At 29.8% G+C, this 17,976-nt stretch overlaps 1 protein-coding gene across 1 annotated transcript; it reads left to right on the top strand.

The window, feature by feature from the left end:
• Nucleotides 1–204: 204 nt before the first annotated feature.
• Nucleotides 205–17,693, top strand: LOC124359930 (dentin sialophosphoprotein-like). Its single transcript, XM_046813081.1, has 5 exons — nt 205–332; nt 6,708–6,771; nt 12,736–12,784; nt 15,101–15,362; nt 17,025–17,693. Exons 1-5 carry the CDS (start codon nt 311–313, stop codon nt 17,369–17,371), a joined length of 744 nt encoding a protein of 247 aa, XP_046669037.1. The 5' UTR covers nt 205–310; the 3' UTR covers nt 17,372–17,693.
• The last annotated feature ends 283 nt before the right edge of the window (nt 17,694–17,976 follow it).

Raw genomic sequence — 17,976 nt, 5'->3', positions numbered from 1 at the left:
ACTGTTATAAAATATAAATATGTAATGTGCTTTTATTGTAAGAACAAAATATTAAAAATGAGTACGAGGTTGATGGCATGACTGATGGTTTTAGTGATTATTACCATCAAAATTGTGATGTTTTCTTTTATGACCAATTAAAGATTAGAACCTCTGTCGGAACCTTGTACATTATGTAAGACAGCTGAAACCTGTTTCCTAGGTAAACAATGGGGACATGTCTAAGTCTATACTATACAACTCCAAATGGTGGACATGTTGAAACCTGTCAGTTTTATACCAGTCTGGTTCAACTCTGTAAGAGACCATCATGAATGCTCACCAACTGTCAGGTAATAATACTTTTAATTAAGTTTTGAAGTTGATATAAATGAATGATTAATCAGTGGATACAGGAAAGTTATTACACAAATACTAATTAATCATTTCAGAATCTATTTACACATTTTCTTGTATCATCAAACATACAAAATGGTGATAAACATGTTTCTTCCCAACTTAACTTGTATGGTAATTAAAAAGAACAAAATGCTTAGCAAAAACTGGTAAAGCCTAATAGGACACTTTTTTAAAGTTCGTTTGATTGTTTAACAAAATATACGAAAAAAGTATTGTATATAATATGAAATAAAATGAAACATAACAATGATTTAGTTTGGTCAAATTTTTTAAAGGTGAGTTGTCTGTTAATACTCTCAGAACATATTATTAATTTTTTAAGATTTGAAACTTAATAATTTAATTATAAGTTCTGTTTGAACACATTTTGAACAAATATACCAAAAGTTTAAAGATTTATTGATGAAATTCATATCAACGCCTGCATCTGTAAAATTGAATGTGGGCAATTTTAATCTGTGCTAGTGTTTCTATTTTCAGATTTTTGCTAAACAATTTATAAAATATATCAAATATTATATTTCATAAGAAAATTTACAATAAAGTGTTTAATATTGTAAGATAAATATCTATTGTATAAATATTTTCTAAAGGATATTACAAAACATTAAACTGGGCTGGACATGTGCACGTGAAATAAATCTAACACTTGCTTCTCATGTTTTAGTGAAAATGAAAACTGTCTTTATAGCTTTATGAGTTTAATTAACTTTTGTCTGTTACATTCATTTATAAGTTGTAAGACCATCGTATTATATTTACTTAACAGCTAAAAAGTAATCACTCTAAAAATGTTTCTTCAAAAAAACTGCATTTCACTTTTTGGTGAATTCCAATTAATATTGTGCTAATAACTATACAAAGATCGTTTTAATGAAACTTGGCATACATTGTCACATCTTATGAGACAAAAATACGTGCATAATGCGAGCTTTACACATGGGAGTCAGATCTTGCATATTAAAAGTGTTTTGTATAAGGATTTACATTTGATGTAAAATGGTACTGTAGTACTCCTCATTAATGCATAATATCTGCAACCTAATTTTTAATCAGTTTCACCTGTATATGTAAAACACACGTATTTGTCAATGCTGTTTCATGATTTTTTAACCAAGGAATTTTTTATCTAACATAATTATATTTTATTTACAAAAAAAGGGTTTTCAAATATTACACTTAAATATTTATGGAATGTTTCATATTCTTTTAGATGATGACTCAAATCTAAAAAAACCAATAAAAATTATTCTCAATTAAATTATAATGTAAAATTTGTATTTTACATTATGTTGCTATAAAAAAACAAATGTTTGCACAAGGCTCTCAAGTGAATTATTCATTGGAGAAAAATATAAAGTAGTGAAGATAAATACATACACTTTTTATTGTTTACAAGAAAAAGGTCTGTGCAATATTTTGGCTGTAATTATTTTACTAATTTTTGTGAAAAATGTAGTGCACAGTATTGTTTTACTTATACTCAATGCAACTTGCAACAATATCGCAAAAAAGCCTTAAGAGTAATTAAAAGTGTATCATAGAGATTTTCTTGACATCCAATTTTCAAAAATTTGTATGTCATGACTCTTCCTTGTGTATTTATTTATCGTTGTAGAAGAATAGAATAGAATAGAAAAAATATTTATTTTCTTGAAAATATGTACAATAGTAAAATTATATAAACATCATTTATACCTTAAGCACAAAACACAAACATTGCTCCTTAATTGTAGACACAATTGACATGAAAATAAAAATAAAACAATGTAACTTTTTGTTAAAGAAATATGAACATGTCTTTTTTTTTATATTAATACAGCTAAGGTACATCAATAAACAAAATTCAAGAAAACAAAATAGGACCTCAAAAGGCAAGGAACTGCCTGTGTAGAGGCTCCAACTTTCTAGAAAAAAAAGAAAACAACACTCAAGCAAATGAAATTAACAAATAAATTCAAATACGATCAATCTTCCCATTTAAACTAAGCTTTAACAAAACAAATTTGAATAAAAAACACATTTTATAATTCTCAAAGTCTAAAGCTAATTCAGTACATAAAATGCCATAAATATAAATTATAACCATATCCAGTTTATTATATCTTCCATATAGACTTAACGTTTGTACAGACTTAACCAACAATAAACCTAAAATTAATTATCAAACTATTTATATTTACTAGAAAATCAACACTTTCAAAAGACAATAACCACGTTTTTAATTTTTTTTTGAAAATGATTTAGAATTATTACAATTTATTATTACACTTGGCTAAACGTTGTAAATTTTGGGTCCTAAAAAGATGTAAACCTTTTTGAAAAAAAGTTAAATTAGGCTTGGGCACAGTAAATACAGGTTCATTTCTTAATTTAGAGATATAACTACTACTATTTTTTTGTGGTAAATTCCCACTTCTTACATAAAACAGCTTTAGGACCTTGAAACAAACAAATGCTTCAGAGGAAGAATTTTACTAGTTACGAATAGAGGATACGAAGCTTCTGTCTTAACCTTTCCTGTCATTAATCTTAAAAAAAACTTTTGCAAAAGAAAAATCGGTTTGATATTTGATTCATAATTCCCACCCCAACAAATTAAACCATATTCCCCCAATCTACTATTAACTAATGAGAAATAAACCGTTCTTAAAAACTTGTTCTCTACAAATTTTTTTTCAAAAAAAAAAAAAACATCTCAATACGTTAGTAAGTTTAGACTTCAAATTTTGTATATGTTTCTTCCAATTTAACTCATGATCTAATATAACTCCTAAATACTTCATAGTGGTTGTCCTGACCTACTATAGCACATTCAATATTGCATTTGATTGAAAACAAAGGCATTTAGGACATTTATAAACTATACAGTCTTGGAATTTCTTTTTCAATCCTTAAATTAAAGTTTATATATTTTGTCTTGGCAGGACTTAGCAGCATATTATTACTAGAAAACCACCATTGAAGTGCATTCAAATCAAAAACTAAGGGAATTTTTGACCGTTTCCCAATCATCTTTAACATAACATAAGGCTGTATCATCAGCAAAAGAAGTTATGTGACCGTGAAAACGTGCATCGCAAAGATCATTAATATAAATTAAAAATAAGATCGGACCAAGCACAGATCCTTGGGGTACACCGTGTTTTATTATGCCAAAGTCACTGATTGTTTTACAAACTTTTACACATTGTTTTTCTATCTGTTAAATAGCTTTGAAACCATTTTAAAACTTTACCTCTATTCCATTCCACAGCCAAACATTTTTTCTAAGAGTATCCTATGATCCACTGTATCGAAAGCTTTCTTAATATCCAAAAACAGACCAGTAACCTTTTTAGGCTGAATTCAAACCAAAGTAAACATTTTCTAAAAAATTTCTTAAAGCATCTTCTGTATTTAAACCACTTCTAAAATCCAAACTGGTTTTTACTACTAAAAAATGTAATGTATTTTTCAAGAAATTTTTATTAATTTTTTCTTCATTACTTTCTCATAAATCTTAGCAAATGTTGAAAGGAGCGATATAGGCCTAAAGTTATTGCAATCATTTTTTGAATTACTTTATGCAAAGGAATCACTACAGCCTGTTTTAATTTATCAGGAAATATACCTTCATTAAAAACTAAAATTAATTAAATAATGTAAAAAACTTCCAATATTTCTTTCAGAATGGACTTAATTAAAGTAGAGTTGATACCATCGATACCAGGTGATGTACTGTTTTTTAATGAATTAATTGCAATTGTTAGGTCTTCGACGTTTACTTCATCCAAAAAACATTGATTTTAACGTAAATTTCTGGGGAAAATATTGTTTATACTCCAAGTTATTAAAGTTATCTGGCTTTTCACTAGAAATATTTAGTTTATCAACAACAGAGAGAAAAAAATTGTTAAACTCATTTGCCACAACATGTGGGTCACTAACTGTACTTCCATTTACAATTAAGGCTATTTTTCCAGGTTTTCGAGTTTTCTGACCAGTAACATCATTTATTACCCTCCAAGTAGACTTTGAAATCACCTCGACAGTTTTCAAAAAGAAGACTATAATATGAATCACGCAATAAACGGATATCTGACACAAGCTTATTCCTAAGTTTTTTAAAATAAATTTTCAACCTAACGTTCTCTGGATGCCTTTTAACTTTTTCAAACAGCTTATTTATTTTTAAAACTTAATTCGACGGCAAATAAAATCAATTCATCCACGGGCTTTAACTTACAGACCATAGCCCTATTTGCAGTCTCAAATTTACTTGTTTGATTAGAGTAAAGGAGAACCTAGGTGAGTATTCACTAAAACAGAATGTGCATAGATATTCAACTAGGTGTAAGGATATGATACACTTTTTAAATGTGAGGCTGGAAAAAACCAAACAGTCATTTGTATATAGAAATAAAGTTGTTTGATAAATCGGCCAAATGGCATGGTTAGTTAGTTTGATGAGATTCAGAAATGTCTAAAGTGCTTGGCTTAAGGAGGACACTTTTTATTCAGTAGATCAATATTTATGATAAGTGATATAAGTAAAATGAAATTTTAAAATAGCTCATGTCTTTTATTATTGTTGATTTTGTTGTTGTATTAATATTTTAATATTAATTTAAACTATCTTGTTTGTTAAATAGGTATTGTCTTATTGTTACCTGTTACAAGTCTTAAGTTTATTGTTGGTTTTATGTACATATGTATGTGTATTTGTTTATACATACTTATATACTTCTTTTTGTTACAATGTTTGTTATCTTTTATAAATAATAATATAATTATTTTACAAAATGATTCTTATCCCCTTAAGTTAACACTGTAATTTCATATAACAATATTACCAAATGTTACATGACAGAATACCTCTATTGAGGCATACCAATTTAATTGAAGTGATTATTGCACTTTAATTGTGTATAAAGACTAATAAAGAATCTTGAATCTTAATAGCAAAAATAAAAAAATAAGTAAAAAACAAATAAAAAACATAGAAATAGCTACTATGTTTTTCTATTAATATTTTCTATGCAAAACAGATTCTATAAACAGCTTCATACAAAAAATTGTTTTTGCCACAGTCCTCAAAGAGTTAAACCCCTTAAAAGTCACAAGCTAACACTTCCACTAGTGTCTGCTGATACTTAACGAAATTAAATTTGGATCTTAACATTTTCAACAACAATCAGATTCAAAATATGTAGGACTAATTTATTGATGTATCAAATTACATCTTTAGTATCGTGAAGAAGGGAAGATATTATATTTAGTACACTTTTTGCTATATTTTGACATATCTTATAGCAAGTCTTATTAGGACACTTTTATTTTATTATTGGTTAGACTTCCACCTTCTCTAAGGGAATACTGGTTCATCGTTTCATCAAGCATATTACCCCTAATATCCTTTTAGTAATAGTTTTTCATTTAAGACAAACTTATGAAATACATTTTCTTATAGTTAATTGATTTTGGGATCATCAAGTATTTTATAATCTATATATAAAGATATAATTTAAAAAATTATCAATCCACAAAACCAATTATGATATATTTAAAATAACTATTAACATAAGAGGTTATACTCTAGATTAATAAAATTATTTATCACCAAAATATTGCATCAAATATGAACCATATCATTACCTCCTTGGGTAATGTACATTACATGTGTTAAGCTTAGTAATTTTTATTAGTGATTAGAATTAGGATGCAACTTCCTAGGTATTCTCAGAGGCAACAGCCATTCACATATGATTATGAAGAGTAAATAAGTTTGTTAGTTCACATCATCCATAATAAAACAGTACATAAGGACATGGCTACATGCACTTTATGAAGCAGGTGAATGTGTACAAGGACATTGTGCAGTTAAAAAGTTTTTTTTAATATGGTTTCTGAATAAACAAATTATTTTACCTATTTCTGGAAATTTTAGTCCCCATATTAAAAATATACTGCATTTTAATTATTAAAAAAGACTAGATCTCTTTACTTGTCCTCCCTAGAAAATTAGAGGTGATGGTTAACTCACTCCCACCTCTAGTCCTCAAAAATCATTTAATCATGACTTTTTCAAGTCCTAAACTAATAAAGTATGTTTCAAATTTGATTGTTAACAGACTAATAGATTCTAGGGGTTGAGTAGTAAATTAAGGAATGAAAATAGTGAATCCTCTAAGTATTGGGATGTTTAGTAGATATGGTGATATTTTTATTGATTAGTGCTGCTGTTCAGCCATTAGCTGTAACCCACCCAAGGAAACTTTATTTAAATATTACAATTATTACTAAGTAACTGCACATTTTTCTTGCAGAATCTTTATTGGGCACATCTTCTCTTCATCTAACCAATGGGACACAAAATGGGAAGGAGATAAGGTACAGTGTTCTCAGTATTACAATTTATTTGATTACTACTTTACTTATTCTTTGGAATGAACTTTTCATTTGAGTAAATTACTTCTCGTAGCATAAATGCACAATCTTTATTAAGAGCATTTATCTTAGTACTCAAACATTGAATTTTTACAATACCTATAAATTTTTTAACGTATACTTTGTATTTTGTAAAGTATTCTTAAAAATAGAAACTTAAACTGAATATTTTTTTTTATAAACATTACTACTCAATCCAACTTTACAAGAATATGCATCTCCTGTGTGTTAATCATATTTACAAACAAATCATATTTATTCACAAGAAATCGTAATAGTGTAGCAATAAGCCCCATACCTTAAAATTTTTTAAAAATAATCCAAAGTAGTATATTGGATCCAAATTTTATAACAATCTTCATATTGAAATTAAGTCAGACACTACATTCAATAAATTTGAAATAAAATTAAAAACGTTTCTCATCAACAAGGTTATAGATTTCTTTAATGAATTCTTATGGAGGTATCTTACTCCATAATTAATAGTTTTGTGCCAAAAGTTGTTTTAATTGTAACCTTTCTACTGTAACAACCATATTTGAAACTTTCTCTATTACCTTGTGATAATATATCTAGCATTTTTTGTATGTATTCTTGTTTTTTTTTTATCTAGTAAGGACATGAATTAAAATCGTAACACTATTCTTATATATACGTGTTTATGCTAAATGAATATAGCTGCTTTGAATTGAATTGAATTACTGGCAAGGTAAAGGTTTTATTCAGTGGTGGCTCGTCCGTAAGAGCTCTGAGGCAGAGACTCTCCCTAGAAAAAACAAGAGATACAAAAACTAACTATGTAAAATGAAAAAGAATCTTTTACTAAAGTATCATTACTAAAAGAAAAAAAATGTTTTTTTTTGTTGCAATAGCTGAAGGTTTCCTGTAAGTACAGTCTTGCCAACTTGTAAAAACCTAAAATACCTATTTTGAACTTTCATAGAATCTATATATATAAAAATGAATGTTTGTATGTTTGTCCTTTATGGAATCGTGAACTATTGGACCGATCATGATGAAAATTTGTACGTATATGTATTTTTCCACGGAGAAGGTTTATAAGCTATGCCCATCCCTTTCCCGATTCAGGATTCCGCCCCACTGGTTACAGAAATACCCATAAGAAATGCATTGCAGCAAACATATGTTAACGTCTTTTCAAATTTTTAATCAGCTGTTCTTTGTAAACATATATTACACTTATAGTTTTAAAGCATAGAGTAAGCTTAAGAGAAACGACAAATTTTGTTTAAACTGTTTTTGCAATCACTGTTAAACATAGACTTTACTATCCAGATAATACAATTCAAATTTGACGTAAAAATTCACCTTTAACTGCAATATTTATTTAATATAAACCATGCTCATGCTTGATCAGAAGAGTAATGCAGATATCATAATTACTATCTTACGTTGGCTACAAATATAAAGAATGTTATAAAATCAACCTTAGTTGTTTTTTTTGACAGAAGTATGGTTCTCAAAACTCCGTGTGTACATATTCTCTCGATCGAGACAACAAAGCAAGCTCAATCGTGGCATCGGAGATATAACTAATTTAATCTAAAATTTATTATAGTAAAAAAAAAAAATTACTAAGTAATATAAGGACTTCGGTTCTTAAGATTTGCATGCGAAGCCGTGGGTAACAGCTAGATAGAGGCAGGAATATGGTACATACCTTCATAATACGCCCAAGAGGCTCACGATGGAACGACTATCAATTATCTCAGCAATGTTTAGAATGTGATAGAAAAAGAATAAGTGAATATAGTGTACTGTTTTCAACGGGAAATTGCGTGTGAAGCCGCGGGCAACTTTTGCAAAAAATTATTGAAATGCGCAGCAAAGCGCGCCGGGCCCGCTAGTATTTTATAAATACAAACATATAATATGTTAATGAAACATAAATAGTTGATAAGCAACATAATTGATTGTTGCTTTTTATTGTTCTTATTATATATTATTCTTTTACTAAATTCTAAAAATACAACTAACTATAAAAGAGTCCGTGTATTATATAGGATTACTCATATTAAGATTTACATTTATACTAAAAGTTGAGGTATTTTGTGTGTTTTTTAAATTAAGGCCTTTTATAAATATTAAAAAAAACTGTATGCAGTATCTCTAATAGTAGGGGAGCCCAAGCAGGGATTTTTCGCGTTACTAGAGCGTGTCAGAAAATTATATGGGGAGAAATGTCGTACCCTGTAATTTACCCCTAGCACATATGAACCTTTAATATAGGGGTCTGCGTTGAGGGCAGACCGTCAGACTAGTAAAAAAATTGATCCTCAGAAAAACTCGTGCGTGTCAGATAAATGCAAGGTAAGTTAAATACATGTAGAACAGAGTATATTTCAATAATCTGACGATTTAAGCGCGAAATACTCCAGCGCGATTGACTTTTTTTTATTTTGAAGGAAATCTTTTAAGGATTACAGAAAAAATATAATCTGACGATTTTCATGTGGTGAGGTAGCTAAAACCATAAATAAAGGGTGGAACGTACAGCCGCTGAGAACTGTATATTTCCCACTCCGCGCCTCTCTTTCCTTCTCACTCTTTCTCTGTCTTTCACTCTCTCGCACCATCCGCACACTACCATCTGCCGCCATAATGCCATCTCAGCTGATCACAATAACAACGTGTTTTTGTAGAAGTACGTTTTTATTTATTTGTTTGATTGTTCACTCATTTATATTACAATAATGAGTGATATAAGTGTGAAATGTGTATTTTGTGGAAAAGAAACGTGTGAAAAAAAAACAAAAAACCATTTTTTTTCAAATGGTCACATGAACAATATTCCTCCACATTATTGTCAGATTATCATTTAGAACGGTCAGGACATTGAATTGAACTGCCTGTATAAATATCTGACGCACTTGAGTATTTCAAGATTTTTTTTTACATTTAAAAAAATCTGTCATGACTTTCGATCACGTAAAATTCTCAGTCATTTAAATAGGATACTCTTTGAGTTTACTTATTCCCTCTGAATATCTGACATGCTCGAATAACTTCTTTTTTTCTTTTTTCTATCCCTTTTTATGGCCACCGTCCACTAATTACTTGTCAGATTAATATCGCTCGGTTATCTGAAAGATATAGCGCACGTACATTATGAATGTCTGACGCGCTCAAGTACAGTAGAGTCCCGTTAATCCGACCTAATTGGGACCGAGCCCTATTCGGATTATGTGATTGTTCGGATTAGCCAGAATTACAGAAAAATACGGTTTTAAACTTGAGAATGGGTCTATTTTGTTATAGAATTATCAACATTTTTTATTAAAATATGTTTTCTGACTGTTGCATTGTATTTCTTGACAAATAAACGTATTTGCGAATACTAAGCACATTTACCGTATTTAGTGTGAGAGTTCTATTGTTAAGCAATGTGAGCGTACTGGATATTGTACGGGTCCACGCGCTACGGGACGACGAGAACCTGGGTGATAAAGGAGAGTTGGTGCCACACACAGACGGTGCAGCAGCGCTTAACCTTGCACTACGATACTTAGAGCAACAGGCTACTGCTATACCTGCCGATATCATGTTTATCACACGATGGTGAAACTACGCGTCATCCAATAGACTCTCTTCAATGCGACAGAAGACAATAACTGAATTTATGTCTTTTAACAATTAATATTGTACTCAATAATAATATCAGTACTGTAGGCTACGTCCAATTTTTGTTTGATTTCACTTCTTAAACAGTCATTTAACTCATACTTAACCTATAAGTTTCAATTTGGTACTGTATTTAACTTCATTATTTATGTACTGTACCGTACACAGTTTGTCTTAATAAAATACAGTATGTCTATTTAATTAAAGTTTTCTTTGTTTATGTACGAAATGATGCACCCATTTTCCTTTTTTAAGTAATTAGTTCCTATAACTGTTCATTATCGTTATAAATAATTCCTCCTGGACCTGTTCGGATTAACCGACGTTCGGATTACACGTGTTCGGATTAGCGGGACTCCACTGTACCTATTTCTATGTGAATGATTTTTTTACATTTTTGAAAATTTGTCCATGCTTTCCTCCACACTGAAATAAAAAACTTAACATAAACTTTTTTCGTTTTAAGACTTAATCTTCACAATACTATAGGCCCCCATGACGCTTTAGTAACTGCAAATTTAGCATCCTGGGCTCCCCTACTATAAGGCCATTCACTTTGCTTTATCATACATCTAGGGAAATAACTTTTTGTTTTCATAATGTAATAATAGGAGAATAATATTATAATAAATAAGAGATAAAGGTATCATTTTTTCAAACTTATAATGACAAGTTGCTATCAGTTCTTATAATTACTTGGCCTAAGATCTTGTTTCAGGAACATAATTTGACTGAAGGCTCTCAATATTTTATTTATTTCAGCATTTTTTCATACACGGTTATCTAAAAAACATAGCAGAACTTAGTTTCTAAAACTTTTGCATTTCTATAGATTCAGGACAAAATGATTTATTTTACTAATTTCTTTTTATAGTAACCCCTAATCTACTTGTAATTATTTCAGTATTAGAACAAATGCATTATGATCTGGAAAATAGTTTCTAACTTTTTGCTTACACCACAGTTTTATACAGATTACTTGTTTCTTAAGTTTTTAACTGAATTGACACTTAAATTGTCATTAGAAGAGTATACAAACTCTATCTAAAGTTTTAAAAATAAATCTTTTTCCATGCTTTATTAAAACAATTTAGCCGGTAGAAAATCCATCCCCTTAACAGAAGAGAAAAATTATATATTTGCACACAGATAAATTAAAAAAGCATTTTGCCACTATAAAAAACTCTCTGTACTTTATTTTCAGGAGCTCTGTACTTACTAGGTAGTGAAATGGCTTTGGGTATTACCACGTAAGAACTGTGTCAAACTTCAGACATTATACGCTCCTATTTTTGTCATAGAATTAATCATGGGAGGTGTCTCATTTAAAAAAATATTATATATATATATATATATATATATATATATATATATATATATATCCGACCAGATTTTAGTTTTTCATGTGTAATGTATACTTTTTGAATGTGTAAGCAATGTAGTAGAAAACAGTTTGAGATTTTTCTAAGTAACCAATACAAAAAAATAAAAACTAAAACTGTTTGGAGGCTTGTTAATTTTTTAAATTACATTTTCCATAATTATTCTACAACTTAACATAGTGGCCATATTGACAAAACTCAACTGATAACTTTTCATTTATCAGTCTAACTCGCCAACTACTAAGCAAATCAGTAGGCCTAACTGTTTGGAAGTAATTACTTGTTAATTGTATCATTGGTTTAGAATAAAACAATATAATACATCAATTTCTTTGGTAGTTTTATGTAGTTGTTTCTCTTTGGCTCCGTATTTTGTTTGATAAAATTATTCAACTGTAAAAATAGTGAAAATTTAGTTTGTATTAAATATTTTACTCATATTGCTATAAATATCAGTAATACTCTACTTATTGTATGTTAAATACTATAAAAATTATATATATATATAATTTATATATATATATATATTTTTAATTTTATATATATATATATATATATATATATATATATATATATATATATATATATATATATATATATATATATACGTACACACACACACACACACACACACACACACACACACACACACACACACACACACACACACACACACACACACACACACACACACACACACAGTATATTGTAATATATACTATATATTTTATGTATTTGTTTTATTATATCATGTATTTTATATATATTTTTATATATGTGTATATATCTATATATATTTTGTCATCAATAATCATATAGTACTGGTTAAATTGTTTAATGTTTACTATTTATATTTAAAACATTGCAATTGTTTGTGTTTCAGTGTCAAACTTGAGAAAGATATTGGTAACAGTTTGATTAAATCTGAAAATGTAAGTAATACAGCTAATTATTCTTAAAATTATATAAAAGATTTCTAATCCAGGTGGAGCAGACCTTTTGGACTAACTGAACATACACAGTTTTAACATATAAATATGGACAAACCTAAAAAACCTTTCTATTTTATTTTATTCAAACAAATATAACAGATAAATCAAAATTTTTCCTACACAATATTCTATTTAAAGATAAAATTACAATTTCCATATTATAGTATTTTTAATCCTGAGTATTTTTTTCCACCTATATAACGGACCATTTTATGAATATTTAATTATAATTAAAAAGTTTTAATCAGTCCACTTAAAATTTTTCATTGATCAAGTCAAAAACAAAATAAAAACTTCATAATTCTATAAACATTTCTTGGGTGTTTACACTCTTCCCAATGGAGGGCTGTAGTGGGGGGTTGTTATATCACCCTTTTACTGCACTGTCCGGATTAGACTTTTATACTAACGGACAGTGTCCAACTGTCTCCAATACTCTCTTTGCGACCGATGGTTCAATTTACTCCCTATAGTCCTGGTACTGTCATACTTTTGTAGACATCATCTTACAGCTATACTCATATAGTCAGTGTACTCAGGAGCAGCGTTAGGGTAGGGCGTGGTTGGGGGACCGCCCAGGGGCGCCGGTAGCCTTTTTTCGTATGTAATTGTATTGCAGTTAGGGGGCGCCTAAGAAATCTCACCCAGGGCGCTTGTAGTGCTAAAACCGGCACTAAGTGGACTCCAGAGAATCAAGTACCATAATACTTTTATATCAGAGTGTGGTTTGATAAATGATAAGGTTACATTACTGAACAAAATATTATTTATTAGTTTAATATAACTAATATGTTGCTTGGATCTTGACAAAATACTAAATTTTATTCAATATACAACAAGGTAGAAGAACACCTCACCACATGTTGTGTAACAGGCATTGCCGAGGTTGCATACAAAATTTCAAGTTAATAGTTTATTTCATTCTGATAGTTAACTGAACTAATCAGCAATCGGTGGAATAATCGAACCAGATCCGTTACGCTGCATGTGTTACTACAACAGGTCATATGGTTGTAATTTATTTACAAATTTATTTATTCAGCAATTTTCTCGTGACCATCATGATCACCATAGAAATAATGTAAACAATTTTGCTAATTCGGCCATATCCCATGGAGTGACGTGCACTGTCATCAAACTCTGTAATGTTGCCTTTATATTCATAGAAATGAAGCTTCTTGCAAAATTTCATTGCTATAGGTCAGTTTATTCTTGAGATACGTGGATAGAGACAAGCAGAAACAAATCTTTTCAGTCCCTCGAATGATAGGCTTTGCTAATGCTTAGTCAGTAAGATATATAAAATCTTTAATATAATTAGACACTTTTGATCACATAAAAGTAAATTGGTGTCACTATAATTTCCTATCCTTATGTGATTGAACAGTATAGGTATATTCTAATAGAGTAGTACAAAATAGTACATTTATTCCAATAGAATAGTTCAGATACCCATAGAATTGTGGGGGTATGATATATTTGTAAGATTTCAGTACTGATGGAAGAGGAACATTTCTTCAACTGGACTAGCAGAAGGTGAATCTAGCTCATCAAATTGCTGTAGGTTGCTGACCAAATACCCAATATTGATCTTCAGCTGAATCACAATTTTCATGAGAAAATTACTGTTTTATTCAGAATATTTCATTCCTTTTATTGGTTAAAATATTGTTTGAAAATGAACCCACGTTTTTTGGTTTCGAATAAGGAATTTAACTATATTTAAAAGAAGTGTTCCTGGTTTAACCATGTTCTTGTTGTTCGTGACTGTAATAAGATTTAACTTAATGCACAACTGATAATCGTTCTGCTTTTTACATTATTTTATCTTTTTCAAATTTGATAGATTTTAGTAGATGATAAAATTAATTTGAAGAAAATATCTCTTTGAAGGTCGTATAGAAGAATTAGTTTACTGTAAGGTTTTTTTATTTGAATTTGACTGTGCATTATCACTAAGTAGGCGGACACAATTTCTCTTTTGTTTGTTGTATGTTGGATATGAACATTTCTTTGCCATATTTGTCTGTCATTCTATCTGTCAATAATGAAATGAGCTATAAACTTAAAATTTTACATTTATCCTCATGTTAGGTGTCACTTGGAGTGGCATATGCCTACTTAATTAATAAATAATAAAGATGAATGGCTAGGGTTGCAACTATGTGTCTTGTGTTATAGTACAAATCAAAGCTACTACTCAATACAATAAATGTACAGTTGAAGATGAATTAACATGACAATCTGCTATCCTAGGGGCAGTACCAGAAATGGAGGTCAGGTCACTCCCCAGACTCTGAGTGGCGGACAACCACAGACACCTCCATCTACTCCTCCCCCAGTCCAAGCCCAGTGTCCCTGGAGGTGCTGGAGGCCTGCGACGGCATGGACAATATGACTCTGGAGACCAGCACTATCAGCCCAGTAATGCCAACAAAAGCTGGGAGAGGGCGTGGACGTGGGCGTGGTCGAAATCGTGGCCGTGGTAATGGCAGAGTTACATCCAAAAAGAATTCTTGTGAGTTACTGTACTGTGAATATAAAGCAATTGACTCCAGGTTACTTTGAAGTTGATGACAATGTTCATTTTATCTCCATGCATAAATTATAAGGGCAATAACCACAATTGTATCAAACTATTGTAAATTTACTGTTTACGATATTAGGTTGAGTAGTAGAGAGGGCTTAATAGCCCTAACTCCGCCTCTTTAATAAAGGAATTTTTCATTTCATTTTCATTTTAATAAAATTATTTTAGGAGAGGTGGGGTATGAACAGTATTTAATAATTTAATACATTTTTTTAAAGGATTTACCCTTAAAAAGAAGTAAATAATAGTTATTGATTACTGATGATATAAGCACAGATTATTTCGGAAACAATTTGTAGCATTCACTGTAATTAAAAAAACCAAGCTTACACGTAGTACAGATTGAAAGAAAATAAATAATGCACTCTCTGAGCTTCAGGGGACAATCTGTGGACGTTCCAATTCAAATTTATAATTCAGTGAATTCATCATCTGAAGTTCAGAGGATCATCAATAATTGTTGTTGATAGTTTTCAAAAATATATAGGTATTTATATCACAAACCATTTTACATAGTTTGGAATTCATATAATGTGCAGGATCATTCTTGAAATAGGAAATTAATAAACAAATCATTAAAACAATTAGTTTGATAACATCAAATATTCATTAACTGTACTAATTGTCTTGAGTGTTAGCGAAGCCTATAACTTGTGAAGCTGCAAAGATTTTGTTTCTACCTGTTTGTTCACACAATATGTTGAAAATGAACTGATGTATGGACTTAAAAGTGTGCATGAAGCTTCATTTATATAAGAGGAACACTGAGCTTGATTATGGTGCATATCACTCCATGGGATTTGGCTGAGTAGTAGCGAATATTTTTACATTGCTATTATTAGTAACTATGTTGGCAACAAGAAAAAAGTAGAATAAATACATTTTTAAAACAAACTTAGTATACTTAAAAGAGATTTTAACATGCGACAAATTAAAGCGTGTTTCCTTATTATCCCAACACATTCAACACCATATGGTGACTTAGTGTGTAAACTTTTACTATCTAAACAGTGATATGAAATGCAACTTATAAAGAGAACGTGAATGAATTGTGTGTCATGATATCTCAAGGAAGATTTCATATATACACTTAAAGTTTTGCATGAAACTATATTTCTTCCTAGACAAGGATAGGTTGTGTGATGTTGCATGTCCAACTATTTGATTTTGACTGAGCGTCATTGAAGCTTACGACTCACCAAGCAGATGCAATTTCTCTTTAGTTGATCGGGGATCCAAAAATGTTTTTATTGTATGAGTGTCTATCAATCTATCTGTCAATAATGAAATGAGCCCTGAAATATAGACTTGAAATTTTACATTGAACCTCAGCAATAACTATTACGTGTCAGGCAGTGTGGCATACTCCTACCTTGTAACAGATACTAATTAATTATGATAATTTTAGAATTAAACAGTTTTATTGCTTTAACAACTTTGAATATTTACAAACATTTTAATAGATCTCGAGAAAGAACTCATTTAAAGAGTTGACATCAAAGTATCTTCAAATCCTACTAGTAGGATAAAAAGTATTAGTATAATTACTTAATTTCTTAATAAATAATACAACAATATATTTGGTTTCAGACAAAAAAGTGCCCGTTCCAGAAAGTTCATCATCTAGTTATGATTCTGATTCTTCAACTTCTGCTTCGGACAGCAACTCAAACTCCAAATGCAGTTCAGACTCCAGTAACTCCTGCTCCTGTAACTCTAGTGAGTCTTGTTCTGATTGTTGTAGCTACTCCTCTTGTCAGTCATCTTACACCTCCTCCAGTAGCTCCTATACCTCCTCCTCCACCTGTTCTTGCTGTGAGTCCACCACATCCTACGAATCTGCTGACGATCTCACTTCTCTACCGAGAGCCAAGAGAGGGTCTAAGCTGGGTCCTGTCGGAAGCAAGAAAGTTGCTAACAAATGTTCCCAATCCTAAGCATGTAATGATAGGCACATTGTTTTCATGACATATTTAATACTGTCTGGAAATAAAAGTATTACTGTTTGTGATTTTAATTTTATTTTATATAAGAATATCTGAATGTACTAATTAAATTATGAAACTGAATTTTATGCTGTAAAAATAGTTTTGTTAAAGATTCTGTTATGTATTAAATAATATTTTGTGATGTGTTTGTAAGGAGACGTTATTTGCATGATTGTTTTAAATTTACTTAGAAGTCTCGAACTATAATAAATGTTATTCTTGTTTGCAGCCATAAATTGATTAGTTTTAATAAAGTTGTTTATGAAATAGATTTGGAAACTTATTTACCTAATTTTTAACAAGAATATCCATAAATCTTGTTTATCTAAGAATACCTCATGTCCTATCCAAAATATCATGCTTGCAAGTGTATATTAATTCATTTATTTTATTTTATTTGTATCAACGGTTACACCATTTCCATTCAATGACAAATTATAGACTCAAGAATACTTGACTAATTACTTATTAATTATATTATATAAAAGAGAACTTATCAAGATAGTCTAAATAAGTGACAGACACATTGATAAGAATATCAAAAACAACTAAAA

The sequence above is a fragment of the Homalodisca vitripennis genome, chromosome 4 (genome assembly GCF_021130785.1).
Source record: "Homalodisca vitripennis isolate AUS2020 chromosome 4, UT_GWSS_2.1, whole genome shotgun sequence".
NCBI classification, from domain to species: Eukaryota; Metazoa; Arthropoda; class Insecta; order Hemiptera; family Cicadellidae; genus Homalodisca; species Homalodisca vitripennis.
This window is presented reverse-complemented; position numbering and strand designations above follow the sequence as displayed.